Genomic DNA, 23,096 nt, shown 5'->3' on the forward strand with positions numbered 1-23,096 from the left:
ACTAATAAACGTTGTATAAGCTTTGAATAGTTATACAGTGTTTTGTTCCTGTCACACAAGTTACATTTTGAATTGGATTGAAGAAGACAAAACACTGTACTATTCAAAGCTTATACAGTGTTTATTAGTAAGGGGGGATATGTCGTCCACAACACAAAAAACAGGCAAATAAAACGCAGCTTTAGTTCATATACCCACATTTTACTAACAACAATATTATTATCGCAAAACATTAATAGAGTAAAACATCGCACAGTTATATAGAGATATACTCGAACATTGTATAAATTATATCATTCTGTTATATATTGTAGTATAGTACATTTATAAAATATATTATACTTAGCAACTTGAGATACAAATATAAACATGTTTGCTTTAATCTGTAGATGGCGTTGAAACATGTAGGTAAGAAAAACAATCGTAGATACGATCAAAGTGTAAAATAGAATAGAAGTTATAAAACGGACATGAAAAGACGATTTTGAATTTACGTAGTACAACACAAACTTAAAACTCTTGTTAAACTTAGGAGGTTACTAAAGCTGCGCCATCTACAAATTATACTTTTTGTTTTTCGTCCAGGAAATAAAAGAAGTTTATCACATCCAACTATTTTAAAAGTGTGAAGTCATTAACTCAGGTTACACATTTGGCACCGGCGTTTAAACAAAGTTTACACTAATATATATTAAGTACTTACGTTTAAAAAATAAATTGTACCGTTCGTACGCTATAAGTATATTTCGTTTTACATAAAAAGCATCAAAATTTCACTAGCAACTATCACATTTATATTAAATTCAATATTACTATTGTCTAGCGACACCATCGCATAGCGTCGTAGAGATCTAATTAGTTATTACTACCATACACTTTTAGCCCTCGGCTTCTGTCGTATATTAAACCTACTACATCATACATTAGAAATAATCTTAGAATGAGAGAAGTTACGCTTCGAGAAATACTCAAATGACTCTCAACGAAACGAACAGCGATGATAATAAAGTATGTGAATAAGGACCCTCTCCAGCTATTGATAAGTTTAATGTTAACTGGGACCTAAGACAAAATGCCTTTGTAAATTTCATCGTCGAAAAAAACTAGTCTCCACTAAGTAGGTGACATGTCTTTTGTCACTTTAATCCCTAACGTTGTCGGGTTCAAATTTCGACAGTGAAATTAACGATAGCATCTTAGCTAAGGACCCAGCTTTGAAACCTGAATCAAATATGAATGATTTGCTTCAACGAACCTACAGAACTCTAAAATATTCTGATCCTACTAAATACATGCACTACGTCTATCGCTGGAAGTTACCGTGATTATACTGTTCTTTAACTCTATGTGAAGTATAAGCTAGTAGCTAGCAGTTACTGGCTAGCAGCTAGTGGCTAGCAGCTAATGGAACTTGGTCTACCGCAAGCGTGATCCTAATGACGATGAATATAACATATGACCAGTTTCTGAATTTAACAGGACTTTATTTACTATCTTAATTGGCTAACTAGTAACGTGTTAACCAATCAAAAACGTTATTGATAAGATAAACTCCTGTACAAAACCTTCAGAAAGCAGGCATTAATTGTCTTACTCTACCCGATGATATGAGTGGAATATCACAATGGACAATAATACAAGTCTCCCCAAAGCCATCCAGGCAGCCATACGAGGGTGGCGTGGGGAATTTCCGTGTGGAATTTAGAAACATTCAAACATTTCAAAATCTCTTCTTAGAGGTTAGTTCCTTAATTAGACAAGTTCAGACCGATTAAATTGTTTAAATAAATTTGCTATCTGTTGTTTTTTGGTGATTCCTTCTATCAAATAAATTATGGCGAGTACGAAAATATTTTTATATTATTGTCCAAAGTCTATTTTGATGATAAAGAGGGTGTACCCTACTCTAAAAGGTGATGTGATCTTAAATGACTTTATGAAAGCCTACAATGATTCTTATTAAGCATCTATACTAATAATAATAACACTGAATTCCTACATTTCATAAGCTAATAATTTTGTCCTTTAAATTTATTTACAATCAAAAGCAGAATGTCCAGGGGAGTGACATCAGTTGGTCCTGCGAGCCGGATACGTAATCTGATATATTTGAATTACACAACACAGTTAACTTTAATACTTTTAAGCTCTATTTCACATTATGATGATATTATATTCTTAATCTAACATGCACAATTTCCTACTTGAAACTACTTCTACATTATATTCTGGCATCGAAAATCATTCACATTTGACAAAGTTCAAGATATTTCAAACAGCTACTTTACACTAAATAGATGTAAACATTAAGACATAAAAACAGTAGATATAGTAAATCTGCTACTTGATATCACTTAGATATTACCCGTTACAATATATTATGTATCAGAAATAGGAGGATATAGAAGTTAAGTTCACAAGTTCAAGTTTTGGTCCATCGATAAAATAAGCTTAAGCGACAGCGGGTTTGAGAATTATTGTCGTTAAATTATGAGAACGATGCATGCTATATAATAATACATTTTATGACATACGATGATATATTCAATGAATAAAATATACGATATAAACGCCATAAAAACGCATAAAAAGACGGCACAGAATTTTTATTGTCTAATATGTAGGACATAATAAATATTGTCAAAGTCACGATCGCAAAATATGTCACCGATATATGTTATATGATATATATAAAACCCGTGAAATTCGTATATTTCGGTCTGGCGAGCTCCTCGGAGTCTCTACAATCGCCAGATTAGTATACATACCTACAATAAAGACTTCGAATATACTTTGGTCAAGAGCGGCACTTAACTACTGAGTAGGTTCGGTTCCTACTGGTAACTACAGTATATAGAAGATATATTCGAATAGTTTAAGATAATATTATAATCTATACTTTGTATAATCGATATAAATATAGCTTTATACAGCACTGGGACGAGACTACGTTACAAGCGGTAATATTTGCGCAGAATCGGGCGGGCGACAAGATGGCGACGATGACAAGATGGCGGCGGCAAGATGGCGGATTTACTCCTCCTCCTCGTTCTGGTAGCTCACATAGCGGACCGATGACTTGTCGCTGATTATGAGGCTCTGAGAAAAAAAAACATTTAATACTGGTTTAGTCCATAAAGTTAATATACCTAGCGGAATAGAGAAACAAAGGCCTGAGCAAGCGAGATGTCACTATCAATAACACTGCATGGTAAAAAGAGACGTGTGATACATGACAGCAGCACTCTTTTTTTGACGTCCAGTCAATTTAATCTCATAGAATTCATGTTCAATCATGCTTATGTAAGTTTATACGTACACATATTTTTACACACAGAGGAAACCAATTTCGGTTTCGTTTGACAGCTTGAGAGTGTTTCTCTATTCCGCTAGGTATAATATTATTTTTTTAATTTATTTATTTAACTCATCTTGCATCTTGGCCCATATAAAACTAACACTAACACTAAACATTAAACACGTATTGTCTGCGACGTGGGGCGCGACGTGTTCGGAAGTCGTCCTCGGAACCTCCTGTAGACGACTCCAATCGGCCAGAACTCCTCCTTCTCGAAGGTCGGTGATCGGAATATTAACTTTATGGTTTAGTCCTATGTTTAGTCTGGCTACGTAAATTGAAAACATTTCTGAGATGTGCTAACTTGTCAAGTGAAAGCTTTACTTATCAATAAAAAAATTGGTAGAAGACTTAGATGGTAGAAAGCACCCTTTTTATGAAAACTTGGTGGAAGAGAAAACACGAACTCTGAAAGAAGAAGAAATTATATAGTAAATTCTAATAAAAATAGCCTTTATTTAGTAAATCAAAGCTATACCTGTTTCTCGTCGCGAGCGGGCGGCGCGCGCAGCAGCAGCAGCACAGGCGCGTACGCGAAGTTCAGCAGCGCGATGATCACCAACATCCACTCGAACCCGATGCTGTTCACCAGCGCGCCCGAGAACGCCGGACCTGCCGACCAAGATAAAATCCACCGATGAAACTCACCAACACCCATGAAATCCAAGCCAAGATAAAACCCATTTTTTCCATAACTTTAGACTTTTAAGGCATTGTCAGTACCACTTAGATTAAATAAACTTATAATATACTATAGTGCCTCCAAACCAATACTGCCCAGTAAGTACGTGTGGTAATTGGACGTAAACCAATCTCGTAACAGTTCGTAGCACGTGCTACGATTTCGTAGCAAAGATGGTATGGCTATTCGTAGAACAAAGCGCTGACATAATACTTTCAATCTTCCTGGTACTTCCTTTAGCCTTGGCAAAGCAGATGAGGATTTTGAAACAACCCATTTCTCGCCGTGAAAAAGATAGCTGTTTTTTTGTTAATACTATAATATAATTGACCCTGGTTAAGTATTATCGGTAAATCTGATAAAAGGCACTAGGCAGTTTATGTAAAACTCATGCGTAGTTGACGACTATCATTGATTTGACAAAGCTAGCCCATCCACACGACGAAGGTCCACCGTCTGCTTATGAATCAATTTATATGATAGATGGTACCTTAACTTTCTTACACTGACAAATTATAAAAAGTATTTAGCATTCTGATTATTGTAAAAAATCCAATCATTCCTCTCACCGACAGCATAACCCAAGCAGAAGGCGGTGTCTCCGATGGCGTAGACGGAGCCGTAGACGGCGGCATGACGGATGTCCACCAGGTAGCCCAGCTCCGGCATCATGGATGAGTCCACCATGCCGATGGCGAAGCCCAGCCCCGCGTTCGGGATGATCAGGTGTTCCAGTTTGCGCGCCATGGGGATCTGGGGAGAAAAAAGACTGTAGCTAAGGGTCAAAACACAGGGAGGCTATCCATATAGCGTAGTGTCGTGCTACGCAAGGCATGGTTTAGTGCGTTTAATATAAAATTTCACCTTCGACCGTATATCGATGTAAGCTGACACTTTAAGAGCCTTCTAAGCTTATTCAATATAATTATTATGACTGCATACGCTAATACTCTTATTTATAAACATCTAAAACTTTCTAAATATCTACTGCTTTAGTACTGGCCAAGACTCTTTGTTTTTATATTTTTCAAGGTTTCATACTGCCCAGCTGTCCACCACCAGCACGTAGGACTCACCAGTATGAGACACAGGCCGATGATGATGAGTCCGGAGAGCGCGGCGAGCCAGCGGCCCATCTTGTGGCCGAGGGGACCGAACAGGTTCGTGCCTGCAAGTTTTATATAATATAACAACAATAATTGAAATAATAAATGAGTAGATCAGACAGATTGTTATTTTTATATGCGATCAAATGATAATACCGAACACGTTATTGGTAGCTTCTGTATTTTGTTAGATGGCACTACTCCTGCACCGATTGCCCCTACAGTTTCTCCGATTGATCTTCTGATGCAACTAGATTAAGAAGGTATCGCTGTTTGTCCTCAATTATAAAATAAATCGAACAATATTTTTCTAACGCGGGGATTAAACCCCCTTCGAGTCAAAGATAATCTCTAAAGTCTAAACCACTGAACCACAGATGCGTTTTCTGACGTACATACCGATGAGGTAGCAGATGCTGGCGGGCAGGAAGGCGACGCCCTGCTGCCAGCGCCGCGCCTCCATCGTGTCCGCCATCCAGATCGGCAGGCTCGGCTCCAGCATCGCGATGCCCACGTTCGCGAACGTAATGGCTCCTGCAACACCATCTCTAATCACCAACAGAGGAATCTCGAGGCACCGACCGAAATCACATCGTTGAATTCATGAGCAGCATTTCAAAAGTGCCGTAACAACTCGATGAACAAAAATAAAGCCACATGTATGACTCGTAAGTCGTAACACATTTAACATTATGTAAAAACATTGAACCGATTTTGGTGGCATTAGATTCTATCCCCATGACCCATCGTTATAGATAGAGAAGATAATATACACTGTATGAATGTCAAGTCTCTGGTTATAGCTTCTTATTTTTTGTAAGTACCACAAAATGCAATGTAAAGAATAAGGTGTAGAAGTATAACTGACCGGCAGCGACGAGGATGTAGGGATCAGTGACGAGAGCCTTCAGCGAGGGCGGGTCGCTCTCCTGCCGCACCACGCCCGGCTGCAGGATCATCAGTTGCAGTACTGGAATAGGGAGACCATGTCAGATGTATGTACTAGATTTGTAAGCAGGTAATCAACATCATCACTGAATTCTACTATTGTACTATAACTATCAGAGCAATATTTTATAATTATTAGACCTGTGTCCTACATCACTCCACCTAAGTGGACCTACAATCTACATCATTCGGTCGGGTTATGTAAATTCAATGTTGATCGTTGTCTGTCGCCTGGGTTTGACGTCACGCGAATAATCCGTTATTTGTAGCTATCGTATACACTACACAGTACACATGCACTAATAGCCTCCTCCAGATTTGGCAAGTGGATATAAAGATTTGCACGACCTTTATTTACTTTTAGTATCAATGGCTCAATTTAAAATAAAACAATAAACCAATCCTTACAGCCGTCTCCGAGTGCAAGTGCCGACAGCATCAGGAAGGGCGCGGTTTTGCCAACAAACTCGTACATCAGACCACCGAACGGCGGACCTATGAGCACTCCCAGCGCCAAACCTCCCAACGCGATTCCCATTGCATTGCCACGTTCCTGTTGAGAGAAACTTGTAATGTGGACATGCTACCTATAAGAATGGAAATCTTCCGATGACTGGAAATCTTCTTAGGTTAGGACATTAGTATCAGTTTAAGTTTGACAAATAATGGCTATATGTAAATGGCTGGTTTGGTAAATATACAAAATTTTAACGAATAACTTTAGCCTGCTGCTCAAGTTTCTTGTGGATGATTCGCTACTTAAAATTTTCCCAAAAATAAAATTTTATTGACTTTGAAGTTTCATACAGAGCCTAATACTACAAAGTTGATGGAAATCCAAATCCAAATTCTTACATACTTTTAATAGGCATGTATATTGCGTCACCTTGGACGAATGCAATTATTGAGAATCGCTCGATGTATTATCCGATAGCTGGTAACATTTTGCTCCTGGAAGAATGCTGTATCAGCTATACTATAATATATACCTTATCGTCAGGGTATCTCTCGGCCAGCATGCCCATGCCGGAGACGGAGGAGCAGGAGGAGCCGATGCCCTGCAGCGCGCGCGCGATGAACAGCACGCTGTACGACCGACCGAACGCGAATACTGCAATATCACATCACTTGTAACGCCAAAAACATTGTTGTAACGAGCTCAACTTTTGTTACGATAAGGATATAAATTAATATGCTGGTGATATAGGTTTTCAAGGGGAAACTGGCTAAAATTGTATTTTTTTTGGTCATAATTGGGTTTAAAACAAACTCGCTAGTGCCTGGTGATAACAACGGAATCGTTGAGAAGTGGTTTAACAATATTAAAATTAATAAGGGTGGAGCCAAACGAGCGTAATTTGTGAGTTGTGAGTCGCAGAATTTCTGCCCGGTAGAAATTCTGCGACTCACAACTCTCGTTTGGCTTCACCCTAAGAGAATCACGCAATCTTTTGCATTTGATAACTGAAAATACTCACTGAGAGTGGAGAGGAACATCAGTATGAAGCCGGTGAACATGGGGACACTATAGCCGATCCTGGAACAGAAAGAAACCATTATCTGGGCTTTCACACTAATAAAACGGGAGAAGGGAGAAATTTACCTCCCCCGAAATCTAGGTGACTGTATGGTATGGTATGGATATGTAAGGTAAAACTCTTAATTGGTAGTAACCCTCAAAAATGTTGGGCTGCAACCGCACCTGCAACAGCAATCAATCACGAATGATTGCTGATGCAGGCGCGGACTATAAAGAGACTCTATATTATGTAGCTGATGGTAGTTCAAAAACGTAGTCTTTAACATAGTAGTTATGTGGGTGGCAGATAAGGACGGGATATTTACTTGTGCGTGAGCGGGCCGACGATGGGGTTGGCGAGCAGCTGGACGAGCGCCTTGCTGGCGAACATCACGCCCACCGCCACCGTCTCGTGGATCAGCTCCTGGTGCCGCTCCTCGCGCTCCGCCGTCAGGTTCACTGCTCAGGTCACAGATTACTAAATGGTTTTAAGGTACAGTTACACATGCTCGAAATAAGCATGCTTATTTTGAGCAATACATGGAACACACATGTAGTCAGCATTTGCTCAGTTGAAGCATGCTTTCGTGCTTGAAATAAGCATGTGTGCTGTGTAACTGTACCTTTACTTCGGCACCAACCGTAACTTACGTTTTATTTTTTAAGATGATACTATGCTACTCTTTTTATCATCAAGGACAAAGGAAAAGAAGACGATAGGTAATTCAGCGCATAAAACATGCAATAAAGTATTTGAATGGCTTCTATTTGTTTCTACGGCTTCTTAACGCCTTTATTCAGTCTGCTTAATTGTTGTTGTTCTTCTGCCTACCCAGTTACCGTGACCCATCTAATGTATCATTACTTGTTCAGCGAATGCGGTAAAATAAAGCACTACCGTCGCAAAGCTAACGTAAAAACTCAGATAGCAAAACCCAAAAACTAAAATTTCAATTTAAATATTAGATACTGCAAAAAGATCCTTCGAATACTTCACATAAGGAAAACACTTCGAAAACTCAAAGCAAAGCGAATCTTTAATATCGTATTGGGCTAACTTCGGCCAACTTCGAAACTTTGAGCCTAGTATACTCACGCTGCGTGACGTTCTCGACGCTCGGTGCGGTCTGGTTGAGGCAGGGGCAGTAGGGTGTGGGCGGCGGCGGCGGCGGCGTCAGCTCCTCCAGCGACACCGACAGCGGCGCGTCCGGGTGACGGATGTCATACAGGAACTCCGGGATTATGGGGACTGGAACAACGTTACTTATTTCAATTACAGTTTACATTATTAAATCATAGGTATATACAATAGATAACGCGACTTTAAGCTTTTTTTACAAAAATGGAACGTTAATAGCCGCGTACTGACTGAGCGCGCAGCCTCGTCAAGCCAATACTCGTTGAGTCAAGACGGGCCTTGCCCGAGGCAAACGCACGCGCTGCCTCGCCCTCAGGCCACGGCACGCTCGGACGAGGCACGTCTTAAGAGTCCGGGTGCCATCGCAGTTCTCATGCAAACGTATTAGTATGTAAATATTGTAATCGTTCATATTTTTGGTATGTAAATATTTTGCAGTGAATCTTTGTATAGGAACCTAGATAATTACTATCTTATGCTGAATAATAACTCAAATATGGTAAATATTCTCGTATGGGAAATGATCTTGGTATTTATAGAATTACAATGGCACCCGGACTCGTAACCGACCGAGGATTTGCCTCGTGAGGCAGCCTCGTAAGGCTGCTATTGTCTCATTCGCTGAGCGATAGACCACGCATACAGTCAAGGAATGAACATAGGTGTTTAAGAAAACACTAAACCGTTAAATGTTCATGATTTTTGTAACATTATTTCAAAAATGTCCAAGTCCTTGCTTACTTAACAAGGTGTAATTAAAAACTGTTTATTTTGTGAGTACCGCAGAATCCTTTGACCATTTAGAAACAGTTGCGCGAGTATTTGTCTGAGCACACCCCACAAACGACAACTTCCCAACACAAACACAGAAGTTTTAATTGACAAGAGGACGAATTTGTCTTTTGTTATATTTGAATACATCTATAAAAAGATTAGAAGGTTTTTCATTGATATACTCAGCGTTATAGTCTGAAGACGTTTTCTTCAGAGAAAAAAATTTTCATAAAATAAAAACCAACATCAATGTCCTCAATATAAATTTAAGGGGGGCTCCCATACTCAAAACACAATTTTTAGCCTATTTTTGCTCTGTATCGGTACGGAACCCTTCGTGCGCGAGTCCGACTCGCACTTGCCCGATTTATTAACGACGCTTTTATTATATACTTAAACATCTATGTACAAAAAATATTCCAATTTTTAACACATACATCAAACGGGTATATTTTCAAAACGAAAAGGCAGGTCATTAAATTTCTAACATAAGTACTTATAGTTTGTCAAGAAAGTGAAGAAATGAAAAAGTGGCAACATCGTAGTGTCATCCCTTTCAAATCAATCTAAGAAAAAAGGGTTGCCACTTTTTAATTTCTTCACATTCTTGACAGACTTTAATAATACACAATTAATAACTTCCTTGACATAGAAAAAAATCTTGAACCCCTATTCATATTTCAATAGTTGTTGGATTTCCACTTACAACGAAAGGATGTGGATCATTTTTCCACAAGCGCGGGAAAATTAACTGTCATCCCCACAGACCCTCAAAGCCCTCAGTTTGTCAGGAGCTTTCCATTTGTCAATTCAAAATCGATGGCGCGCCGAGTGAATGCCACTCATTGAAATCAATCAGCGCAATTAATATCGATTTTACAATTTTACAGCGGCAGTCGGCCGTTGCAATTTATGATCTTCTTTGTTTTTGAGTGTGGCGTCTCCGTAATTAGTGGTTGACATTGGTTGACACCATAGACATAATATATACTGGGTTGACACGGAAGAATGACGAGCAGTTTTTTCAGAAGTCATCAAAACAAACACGAAGTTACATGATGCAAGAGAGTTAAATAATTTAATTAAATACAATAAGTTAATAAAGTATTATAAGTTTAATGTGTCTGTCTGTCTGTTTGTTTGTGTCGGTTCGTGGCATTGTAGCATCCAAATGGACCAATTTTGATCTAGTTTTTGGCATCCTTTTGCTGAGTATTTTACTGACTTTAAAAGACTTTGATGGCATATATTTGTTCGTGTCACGAGTAAATGAGTTAGCTGTTAGGCTGCAGTCACACTTGCCGGCAAACGCAATTACAGCGGGAGTGGGCTCCAAACTGAATTAGTCTCCGCTCACTATCAGACGCGAAACTCCGAATGTCATTTGCCGAGACCTAACTTTGTACAGATAGGGCTGCTGGTGGTGTCGATGACTTTGTAATAAGCTAAAAAATAAAAATATGTTAATAGTACGGGAGCCCTATAACTTTTTTTTTTATTACTATCAAGCAAATGGTCGTAAAATTTCTTAAGATCGTGGCTTATCCTTGACTATTCTTTATTTGTGCTACAAGTCTTACCCTTGTGTGAGTTCCAAATGTGAAGGGTTTTGGTTGTGTCTATTGTTAAAAATAATATGGAGACAAGCAAATTTTTTGTGAGTAGCTTCATTTTGATAAGACGAACAACATTTTTATCTGCGAAAAATCTTGAAAGTGGTGGCTAACAGAAATAGAAAGGATTTCTAGCTAGCTAGGAAGCTACTTACAAAAGAAATAGCTTGATAGTAATTAAAAAAATATGTTCTAGGGCTCCCGTACGGTCTACTATAAGTCGATCTTGCTGCCAATTTGAAATACACTGCTACGACGTGGACGCGCTACGCCGTAGACGATCTACGCCGTAGACGCTCTACGCCGTAGATAGTCTACGACGTAGACGCTCTACGACGTAGGCGCGATGTTGCTTAATATTATAACATTGTTTTATTTTTCTGTAAAATTATTTTTCAACTGATGTCTGTCATGTTGTTTAATTGTATTTATTTTTAAATTATTTTGAGCAGTTTTGATTTTTCACCATTGTATGAACATGTTGCGTATGTCGACCTAAACAAGCACGGCGTATCCTGCAGCCAAGTTCGAGCTCATAGAACTGACAGGCTCATAGAACTGGCAATTTGTGTACAACGATATAATAATATTACAGGCACAATTGACTTAATCTTTAGTTGGCACAATGAAATCCTGGTATAACCTATGTTAAATTTTAATCGACAACAGAACATTAGCATCACTAGACTAGCGCTGCCTTTGACGAGGCGTGGTAAGTTGATTTCTCTTTGATCGTGTCGCCCGCCGCCCCGCGCACCGTCCCCCGCCGACCAATTATTATACTTAGGACTTCGCCGAGAGGCTTCAAATCTATAAATACTTCAAATTGTACATCTACTGTGACGTTGACGACATGCGGAAACTGCCACATCAAAGGAGTTGATCAAACGTTCTTCTGGTAGAGTTGCAAAGAAAACAATAATAATGTTCTAAAAGGGTCGGTCTGCGAGGTTACCAGTAGAACCTTATATAGAACTAGTCCAACTCTCTGCGTTGAAAAACGTTTCAAATATGTCATAGGAATATTTTTGTGATAAAATATAATTTCTCGGAATTTAAAATATCAAGTGTCTTGCATACCAAATTTCGTTAAAATCGGTTCAGCGTTTTAAAGCGACGCCTTGATAATTTGGCTGTAGCGATATCGATTTTTCTCAGCAATGACTAAAGCTAAGAAATTAAAGTTCATTGTCAGTATTAATCATGTCTTTGTCTTTGAATTCCCCATAGCATAACACGATTGATCAACGTTTATAACACAGAATAACCAATCAAAAATACATCTGTAAAAAAAGGGATTCCTATTTTGCCAACAGAGGAGAGTGATTTAAGCTTCCAAAATTTGTACATAGATTGGTTCAAGCATACACTTTAATTTGCCCATAGCTTATATGAAATGTATTTATGGTTTTTAAATTACGCGACAAAAACCATTTTGTCGCTTACGCCCTGTCCATTTTTTGCTTTTGCATTGCTTGTTTTCTATGAGAGGTCGGGCCGGCCTCTTATAGAAAACAAGCAAGCTGAAACATATCCAACACGGCTTTTTAATTTAACGCGGCGTCACCTTAAGCGTGAACAATCCGAAAGATCCTACGCTGAAGTCTGCGTTGCCGACTACATAATATATTTTGTTAGTATTACATTGTACTTGATTCTTCTTGTGACCTCACTTTGTGCGCGGCCTACATTCCGTGCATGTGTAACTCCACAATCGGGTAAGAGGCGAGATAAAGCGGGCCATTGTTTTCATTTAACGGCCGCGGCCAATCCGATAAGTGGTATAAATAATTCATCACTCTTCCCCCCCCCCCTCACCCCTCACCCCGCATACCACACCCCCGCCCGCAGGAGCGGCGAGAAACGATTTATGATAGTGGTAGCTGATCGCGATATGTCATTTTTCGAAGCATAAAATTCCATTCCAAAGATACGAATGGATATCGATAACCTGAATATTTTTTATTTTATTTTTGTAGTAATGTGCTTGAAAATAAAAATGTGAGGTTTTTTACAATTAGGACTACTGCAATATTTTCATGCTAGAGCCAGCACCAGCTACCAGCATAGTAAACGAAAAGTTTTGTTCGACGTTTGACAATGTTTCTAACTCTCTATCATAACATAAAGTTAATATACCTAGCGGAAAAGCAACAATCTCGAGCTGTCAAACGAAACCAAAATTGATTTTTATCTGTGTGAAAAATATGTGTACTTACACAAGCATGATTGAACATGATTTCTATGAGATTAAATTGTGCCGACTGGACGTCAAAAAAAGAGTGCTGCTGTCATGTATCACACGTCTCTTTTTAGCACGCAGTGTTACTGATAGTGACATCTCTCTTGCTCAGGCCTTTGTTTCCCTATCCCGCTAGGTATATAAACTTTATGTTCTCTATCAATATTTTGATATGACGTGTGCAACATGTCGGTTTTGGTCGGATTATTTACTGAATGTGCTAGATGAGCCCCCCCCCCCCCCCCCCCCTGCCCCGACCTTTTCGTAACTGACTCTACTTGTCCTAACTTGTTTACGTCATAGAAAATATACGTATTTTTTATGGATTTTCGAACTATAATAGGCTGTAATTTTGTTGTTTTTGCATGTCTACGAACTGTTGACGAAATACAGCCAGCACAAAATTAAAGTCCATTCAATGCACTGAAACGCCCCATACAAAACGTTTGACGTCAGTAGGTGGGAGTTGCATTTGCAACTGAAAATGTATGTATCAAATACAAAAATAATTTCAGTAGCTTAACTACTGCGTTGATGTATATTATGATTGCTGTAAATAATAATAAGTACAGATTTTAATAGTAACTTTCGTTTCTCAACAAAATGAAAAAAAAATCTAATTTTATTATTTTTCTAGTTGTGTAAATTTCTAATTTCGAAGCTGACTACCGTCAGAGTAGACAGAAGTTATGTCTATTGTGCTACCGTACTCTTTGCAGTTTGCACTTTTGGGTCAATGTAATCATTATATAGAAGAATATGTACATATTTTTGTCATTTATTTAATAATTATTATGCACTAGCTGTGCCCTGCGGTGTTACGCGCGAGTTTTTAGTGAAAGTAAATTGCGCATTAACATAATCATTTTTATTTTCTCATGGGAATAAGACATTTTTCCGAAGAAAAATGTAGCCTATGTGTTAATCCAGAGTACTTTATTAAAAAGGATTTCGCCTGTTCGGGGTTGGGATAGATAAACAAGAGATCAAGTATTAATATTCCTGTATTGCATAGATCTGACTATTACTAAATGGGATATGAGATCGAGTCACGCGCTCGGTGAGATGTCGTCGTGAACGGTATATGAGATCGAGCCACGCACTCGGTGAGATGTCGCGACGTGAACTGAACTTTATTACATTATTCGAAAGTAATAATTAATCAAAGATGCAGAGTTGCATTATTATCTAAGTTGCATAGTAGGTAATAAGGCAACACACGCTGTACGGGCGTTAACCCGTACATCGCCTATAGTATGAAGTAAGACTATAGTATGATACATTCTCTATGGATCATATGGATCATCTACCTTGATGGATCATAATCATTACTCAGTTAATAGCTACTATAATGAGGCAGTATCGGCGTGATGTTAGTCAGCAAACTATTAAGCGTGTTATCGCATTAATGGCCGTCAGCGGTTCCCAAACTTGAAGTAGGTCGGAGGTGTAATTAACGTGGGAATGGGCGTTGTCGAAAAAAAAACACATGTACTTTTTATATTTTTTTTCGTTAAAATAGGGTATTTTAAGAATATAAATTAAATAATTTTGAAATTCGTTGGCTAGTTTTTTCTCAATAAATTTTTAAAGTTTTGCTGTGACGTCATGATCGGCCGCAATTGACCTCTGTAGTATGTTTTAAATTTCCTTTCAATCTTATTTATAATGGCTGGTTCGTCAAATGCAAGTTCTCATTATGTGAAAGCTGATACGGGAAGCTTACCAAAAGTTCTAAACGTAATGTTGGTCGAATTTATTGCTAATTTAACGCCATTGAAGGTCAAACAAAGGTTAAACATATTTGTTCAAAAATATAAGTAACTAATGGGTATTTTTTTCGTTTATATACAGAAAAACGATCACTGGCCTTATTCCTCCAAATGTTTTTGTAATGAGCAAAATTAAAAAAAATGGACAATCCCCATTGTGATGAAGTGCCGAACGTCCCGCGTCCGTCAAACATAATATATCTTGCATACTTGTGATGACAACTAACTCTCTCCACGAAAATATATTGTAATATATAGACTAATGTGACTTTGCGATTTTAATTCGATACTTTTGGCTTCAAAAATGGCTTATAGTTTCAAATTATCGAAACGTTCATTTGGATGTTAATGTTACTATATATTTTCAGAAAATAAAGGCATGTTTACGGTTTACTATATGGCTCTCATACGAAACTATAATGATGTTTTATTCCAATATTTGCTCATCCATAAATGCTGCAGAGTCAGTAAGTTAAATACAACCTATAATTATTATATACTTGAAAATACGCCTGGTACAATCTTAATCTTATTCCAGTGAGTGTAATTTCAACCCTTAAAAGAAACCTATGTCCTTTCACGTGGTCTATTCTTCATGTATGCCAAATAACATACAAATTGCTCCAGTAGGTTCTTTAGATAATAAGCAATTTTAAATAATTTCCCCCGTTTTTCCACACTTTCCTTTATTTCTTCGCTCCTATTAGTCTTAGCGTGATAAAGTGTAGCCTATAGCCTTCCTCAATAAATGGGCTATCTAACACTGAAAGAATTTTTCAAATCGGACCAGTAGTTCCTGAGATTAGCGCGTTCAAACAAACAAACTATCAAACTTCCGCTTTATAAGATTTATAAGTATATAGGTAGATATGTAATGTATGCGTGTCCAACAGCTGGAGTACTGCGGGTGCGGATGTATACCGCACCGGCACCGCAGCCGCAGGGAAACCTGTGTGGTGGTGGTGGTGGTACTGACCGACGGTGGTGAGCAGCATGTTGTCGAGCAGCAGCGCGATGGCCACGATGACGAGCACGAGCTTGCGGGACTCGCGCATGGCCGCCACGCGCGCGCGCCACCCGAACCCGTCCGACGCGGCGCCCATCCTGCTCCTGGGAACAACAGAGCCTGTCGCCAACGTTCTCTTTATCGCTTCTTTATAATATATGGATTTGACATTAGATGAGTCGAACGTTAACTTCATATTACCCGACGCTTATGTCAATTCCATATATATTTTGAATTTTTGATCGGCGATTCAATAGAGATGAGGTTCTGCAGCTGTAAAAATTAAAAATATTTGTGACACTCGGGGACTGCCGCGGTAAAGCTATTGCATAGCAGTAGCTACTCTACGCGCATACGTCTAGTCGCAGGCACACTAACACCGTACCGAAGTCTGCCGTACTGAAACGACGTTAGACGATTCTTGATTCGGTCGGTGAAAAGCTGTGCAATACCTTAAAAATCCCGGATCGTATAATCCACCGCATAATATTACTACTAGCCGTTTTGAACAACGTCAGGGCTGAATACGTTCCGCATTCAATTCGGCTCGTCGTTGAACCACCGTATTTAAAAACGGCTAGCTGTCATGTAATACGGTGGAGGATTCTTTTGACCAAGAGTCATACATTTTTAGCATAATGTTAAGAGCACTACAAGAACATAAAATATTTATAAAAAAATTAAAACTTAATATCATATTCGAGTTTATGAAATAATTTATAGTGGATACAATATCTATCTTGTAATTCTCGGAGACAGCAGCGCTTTAACTTTATTGCACATCCTTAAAATAAAATATTTAGTAAATTTAAATTTAACAAAAAAAAATATTCTACACAAAATCCGTTCATCATCCGTTGTGTTTTTTAAAAGAATCTGTGTAGTTTCGAGTAAACTTATATTAAAACTTTAGAGTTTTAATAAAAGATTGCAACGTTAATATTATAACAAAGTTCTTGATTGAGCAAATAATAAAGTAATAACCTTCTATTAAATTACTTTAAGAACAATAAGTCTACTTAAATCAAAAAAAAAAAAAAATAGTAAATTACTAAGAAAAATCTTGTTTTATGTTTTTAATCTTGGAATTAAAAACATAAAATAAGATTTTTCTTAGTAATTTACTATTTTATTTGTTTAGTTATCTTTAAATTGTATGTTATTATCACATATTTTCTTTAATATGATGATTTGTGGCAGCTGCGCAAAAAAGGAACTTCATTAAAATGTAATTTCTATCGAAACTTTTCTGTCTTTTTACAGAATACGGGTTTTCCTATTGCGGTAGCAAAAACGCGTATATGTATACACTTTGACTGCGTTACTACCCCGCAGTTATCTCCGTATTTACTAAAGAAATATGACGATATATTTATTTAGGTAATATAAATAAATTTCTTTAGAAAATGGATGATATCAAATAAATCGACGATTACCAGAAATCATTGAGGTCTTGGTCGTCATATTATGTCTCATTTAATGAATACTGAATTGCCGTAACTTTTTATATCCAGTGTTCTAAAATGCTACAGATTTTTAAGCGACTTCCAAAAAGGAGGAGGTTAAATGTTCGGCTGTGTATTTTTTTTTTCTTGTCCGAATTAGTAATAAAATGTTTTGCCCGACGTTGTTTTTTTGCAAAATCACCACTGTCATTAAATTATTTTAATAATAAACGTTGCCCACAACTCGGTTGCATTTTATACATTACTTAAATTTAAATAAAATCGTTTTTTTGGGAAGGACGCTATTACATTTTTTCACAAATGTCAGCGATTTTCAGGTACCATTTTAAAGAATTAGGAGTCACACTTCGAGGATATTTTGGTTTCAAATGAAAGATAATATATTCATCTCCACGTCTACACTATAAGAATGTTTTAGCCGCATACAAAATTTTCACATAACTACGTTTTAACCATCACAATAATCGCAAAAGATTAAAAAAAAGGGGGTTAGATTAGGTACCATTATAGCTAAATACACTGAACTAAGGAAAATAAATATACAAAAAAATTATTGCTTAATTAGTCCCCTGTACGAATAGCAAAATATTTTATATAAAAATAAATAACATTTCCATTTATAAGAAAAATAAGAAACGCTCTCAAATTTCTTCATACATTTTCGCCCTATCAAGAAAGCGGCGAGCGTCGTAGCCGCCACTGTACAAGGCGCGCTGATATTGAATGTTATTTTAATGTGCTTAACGTCGATATTCATACTGACCTGCTAATTTTTGTAATAATTTTTATGATAGCGTCCTTAAAGCATTACATACAGAACAAACTTATCATAGGCGTTTAACTAACAGACCGACGCACTTTCGCAATTTACAATATGACTAGCGATATGGGTGATAGTTTTTTACACTCTAAATATATTTGAAAAATGTTCTGCGGGTGGTATAAGGGTTTACGACCGCAAAAGGAAATAGGTAACGCACAAAACTCGCTTATCGGGGCTTGATATTAAACGCATAATATAAGAGAGGTTTATGTATGTTACTCATAGGGAAAAAGTTATCTTACTATCCAACTAATGAAAAGCTTAAAGAAAGAGTTTTGGCTATTTACGAATTAATCATTTCACATACATACATATTATGTAGTAAGTAGTCCAATTTTGATTAATTGTGATTTTGGTGCATATAGTATATAATATAGAACTGTATAAATAGCAAACCTGCCTAACCCTCTATAAAATTTTACATACTCAGATTTTTATAAAAAATCTAACTTCAAGCTTCTTTTATAAAATAATGCGTATCAAATGTATATGTCTAAGTTAGCTGTGTACAGCAGTATTTTACCATTTACTTTATACTGTAAAATATTTTTTGATTAAAGAAACTTACCCTAAATGTCCGTCCGCTGGTTTTCCATAATTACATTAAAAATAATACTAAAACGGACGTCAGTCCCCGGCCGGAGGCGAGGAGAGACTGGAGTGAGCTCCAACTAGAAATTCGCCTTTGTACAGGACCAGCGCTGTTGACCTCCGACGGCCGACCTTTGACGAGCCGCCGCTTGGAGGGGGGAGCTCTTCCACGCTGGTTGTGCGTTATCAAGCAGCTTTGCCTGCCGCACGAAGTAAAACCTTAACCGCTTGAAATAGAGTCTGAAATCGAGTGGCAGCTCAATTTGCACTGAAATTTAAAGCCGCCGTTTAATTAAAAGTTCTATTACCGCACAATAGGGGCGATTATCGCTCGGAGGGGCGGTTGAAATCTACAGGTCCTCGTTAAGTTTCCGCTGAAAGTGCGACGGCGCCCGACCGCTAGAGCGTCGCATCTGACTCGCCGCTACGCCGCGCCGCAGACGCGCTACGTGCTACGTGTTGATTCCTTGTTTTGAACCGACTTCCAAAAAGGAGGAGGTTATGTTGATGTTATTTTGCGCAATTATTGAATAGAAAATTTTATTCTAATGTGATGTTGCAGAGTATTCAAGCGATTCCATAAATTAAATTATATTACTGTAACAAAACCATAGATCAGTGAACTATATGTTCACTGTATACTGTATTTGGTTACGTCGAGTGTTAACGCAATTTTCACAGTTTTGAAAATAAGCGTCACCATAATATTATTATGATAAAATTTTATTCTTACATTATTATTAGTTATTATGCTAACATAATATAAATATTATTACAATTTACAAACTAACCTAAACCTATTCATCTAACACCATTTAATATTTCCCGAATAATGGAAAACTCAGATACGTCATCATCCATTTATTTCAGCGAAGAGGTCCTTAATTTCTATCGCCGTCTCTGTCGCACTCGCGGGGACGCGCAGCTGTCTCGCTCGGCCATCAGAAGTCGGCTTTTATGTCGGCGTACAATGATTTCTCCAGGGTTCGCTTAGGAGATTAAGATTTTTTGTAATAAGCTTCATTTATGGCATCCTCCGTCACCCTCTTAGCTGGGAATTCAAATACTCAACCAGGATTTAAGGCTTTGTCATAACAATTAGTTCAGTTAATATTGTACAGACAAAAATTGTATGTCCTTATCACGTAAAAATAGCGATCAACAATCCACTAGAAATAATCGCGCGAGTGATTGCTGGGTGTCATGAATGTCACAAACAATGGTGTCATGTAGGTATAGTGATCGATTGCAATCGTATTGTTTTGGCTGATACATGATACGAAATTGCGATTTTGGAGCAATTATCGCGCAATAATTGCTATCGCATTGCTCTCGTAAGATGCGTGATACTGGGGTCTGTCTATCTGTCTGTGTTAGCTTTTGTCTTTACGCTTAAGCCCTTGGCTGTTTTAGATGAAAATTGATATGGATACACTTTAAGGTCCAAGTTAGGACTTTTTGATTTCTAACTTCGTTGCCAAAACTGTCGAATGCAAGTTGATAAGCACCCAAATACATTGCATTTCGATCCTATTCCTAAAAGTATAAGGTTCAAAGTGGTAAAGCATAGTGGACCTAAAACTGAGCAGTGTAATATGGCAGATAGCGTAGCTACGATTTTATAGCACCCTTGGTTTAAGAGTTACGAAGAAATAAACTTTCGCACATACGCGCAAATTTTTCATTTATTTTTTAGCTCTCTATCTTTTTGTATTTAAGTATTATCTCTTTTCTATAGTATTTAGAAGTTGGCATTATAAATTATCAAGTAATAATATAGTGTAACCACTATAACTGTTATGCTTAATATTATGTAATCTCTATATTATAATTTATAAACTGTAATATTTTTTTTATTTATTTATTTATATAATAATAATATAGTGGTTACATACGGTTACATATTAAGGCCGAATTTCCATACCAAATTTCAGCAAAATCAGTTCAGCGGTTTGGGCGTGAAGAGGTAACGTAACAGACAGACACACTTTCGCATTTATAATATTAGTATAGATATAAAATGTTTATGTCCGTCCGTCACGACCGGTGCAGGGACAATAGGTCAGTAAGTTGTAAACCTTCACATTACATCTCACAAAGTACACGTATGCAATTCTGAAATTGCTCGTCAGTGCTACGAATTTATATGATATTTTGAAGGGGAGCGCGAGACAGGGTAAACATAAAAACTTTATCTGTCTGATATGTATACTAAAATTAATTTCAAATACTAAGGGTGGGTTGCACCAGAGGCGTAGTTATAGTTAAGGTTAAGGTTATCGTCAAATATGGCGTCCATTATAGACTTTTACTAGGGATTTGACAGTTTATTTGACATTTTGTTATGGTTAACGTTATAGTTAAAGTAAGTTGGTGCAACCCACCCTAAACTTTTTAATGATAATTAAATATAAATTTTTCGTATATATGTAACGGTTACCGGCACAAAAAGACTTATAATCTAAGCATTGGTTTGACGGTGTTCTCTGACTGTCGTTTAATATTAATTACTGATCTTTGATTAGTTAAATATTTCAAAATTAATAATAATTACAAATGTCTGTACTTACCCTTTAATAAGCTATAATTTTTCTATAAGTGAGTTTATGTAAATTTTTGTAAGCTTTCGTAATTAATTAGTTTCTAAATGTGAAGACGTGTAAATGGTGTCTAGATTTTATACAGCCTTCTATAGATTAAAAAACACTGTATGTTTTCCAAATAAATAAAAATAAATAAATAAATAAAACTTATTTAACGAAAAATTAACACACAAGCTAGTGTTTATACAGGATGTAACAAAACAAAGCGATAGTTAAAAAGTTTAGGATGTCTATAAAGTAGGTTACATATTATGTGTCCCTTAAATATAGAGTTCAGCGTGAAAACAGCAGCGCTGAAACTTTAGACTTCTTATGTTTCCACGAAAAATACTCCAACACGACTTCTTGAATTTGCGGATAAAATTAAAAATATAGTGACCCTTTCAGAGCTTACACACATGGGCGCCGGCAGGGGGGTGCCAGGTGGTGCAATTGCACCCCTTGGGAATCTCAAGATCAATAGGAATTATTGAAATAAAAAGCCGTCTATTGGAAATCATTTTACCATGCCGTACAAAGATAGTTCGTAATGTTTTGGCACTAAATGTATTCCGTTGACGTAAATAGACAGTCACTGTCTTATTTCCCTGTTCTGAGGTCACTGTAGTTCGTAAAAAGTAAAAAAAAACTAAAAGAAAGAAAACTAAAATTTGCACCCCTTGGAAATAATTTCTGCCGGCGCCCATGCTTACACAGTGAACTCTATAATATAAGGGACACATACACACCCTAAAGATAAATTCTTTGTTTTGTTACATTCTGTGTATATTTGGGTAGTAAGTTACTGCGAATCGTTGGCTAACTAACACTACAGTTGATGTCTTTATTAGCCTTTACATACAAGCGGCTAACTGCGGCTAGTCAGTGGCTAACGCATGGTTAGTCGAAAATCTATTATTAGTCGTTACATACAAGCGGCTAACTGTGGCTAGTCGGTGGCTAACGCATGGTTAGTCGAATATCTATTATTAGTCGTTACATGCAAGCGGCTAATTGCGGCTAGTCGGTGGCTAACGCATGGTTAGTCGAATATCCATTATTAGTCGTTACATACAAGCGGCTAACTGCGGCTAGTCGGTGGCTAACGCATGGTTAGCCGGATCTCTTTAATAGTCGTTACCTACTTATAAGCGGCTAACTGCGGTTAGTCGGTGGTTAACGCATGGTTAGCCGGATATCTATTATTAGTCGTTACATACAAGTAGCTAACTGCGGCTAGTCGGTGGCTAATGCACGGTTAGCCGGATCTCTTTAATAGTCGTTACTTATAAGCGGCTAACTGCGGCTAGTCGGTGGCTAATGCACGGTGAGCTAGATGGGTGTAATTTGTGTGGGCGACGTCACGGCTTATCGAGAGTGGCGGACGCTGTTCCACGCCGCTCACAGCCTCAGTCGATGGAGTGGCTCTTGCCACATAATGTTTTTGTTCTTATTTTATTTCTTTTTTGCAACACA

General features: G+C 37.6%; 1 protein-coding gene across 1 annotated transcript; it reads right to left on the minus strand.

Annotated features, from left to right (window-relative positions):
• Positions 1-330: 330 nt before the first annotated feature.
• On the minus strand, positions 331-19,095 carry LOC121725697 (synaptic vesicular amine transporter). The gene is made up of 13 exons (XM_042112755.1): positions 19,016-19,095; positions 16,129-16,262; positions 8,710-8,862; positions 7,940-8,072; positions 7,573-7,631; positions 7,084-7,205; positions 6,503-6,647; positions 6,015-6,116; positions 5,546-5,680; positions 5,117-5,208; positions 4,610-4,793; positions 3,837-3,970; positions 331-3,099 (listed from the first exon to the last, which is right to left on the minus strand). Exons 2-13 carry the CDS (start codon positions 16,253-16,255, stop codon positions 3,034-3,036), a joined length of 1,452 nt encoding a protein of 483 aa, XP_041968689.1. The 5' UTR covers positions 16,256-16,262; positions 19,016-19,095; the 3' UTR covers positions 331-3,033.
• Positions 19,096-23,096: the final 4,001 nt, after the last annotated feature.

This window comes from Aricia agestis, chromosome 3, assembly GCF_905147365.1.
Source record: "Aricia agestis chromosome 3, ilAriAges1.1, whole genome shotgun sequence".
Lineage (NCBI taxonomy): Eukaryota > Metazoa > Arthropoda > Insecta > Lepidoptera > Lycaenidae > Aricia > Aricia agestis.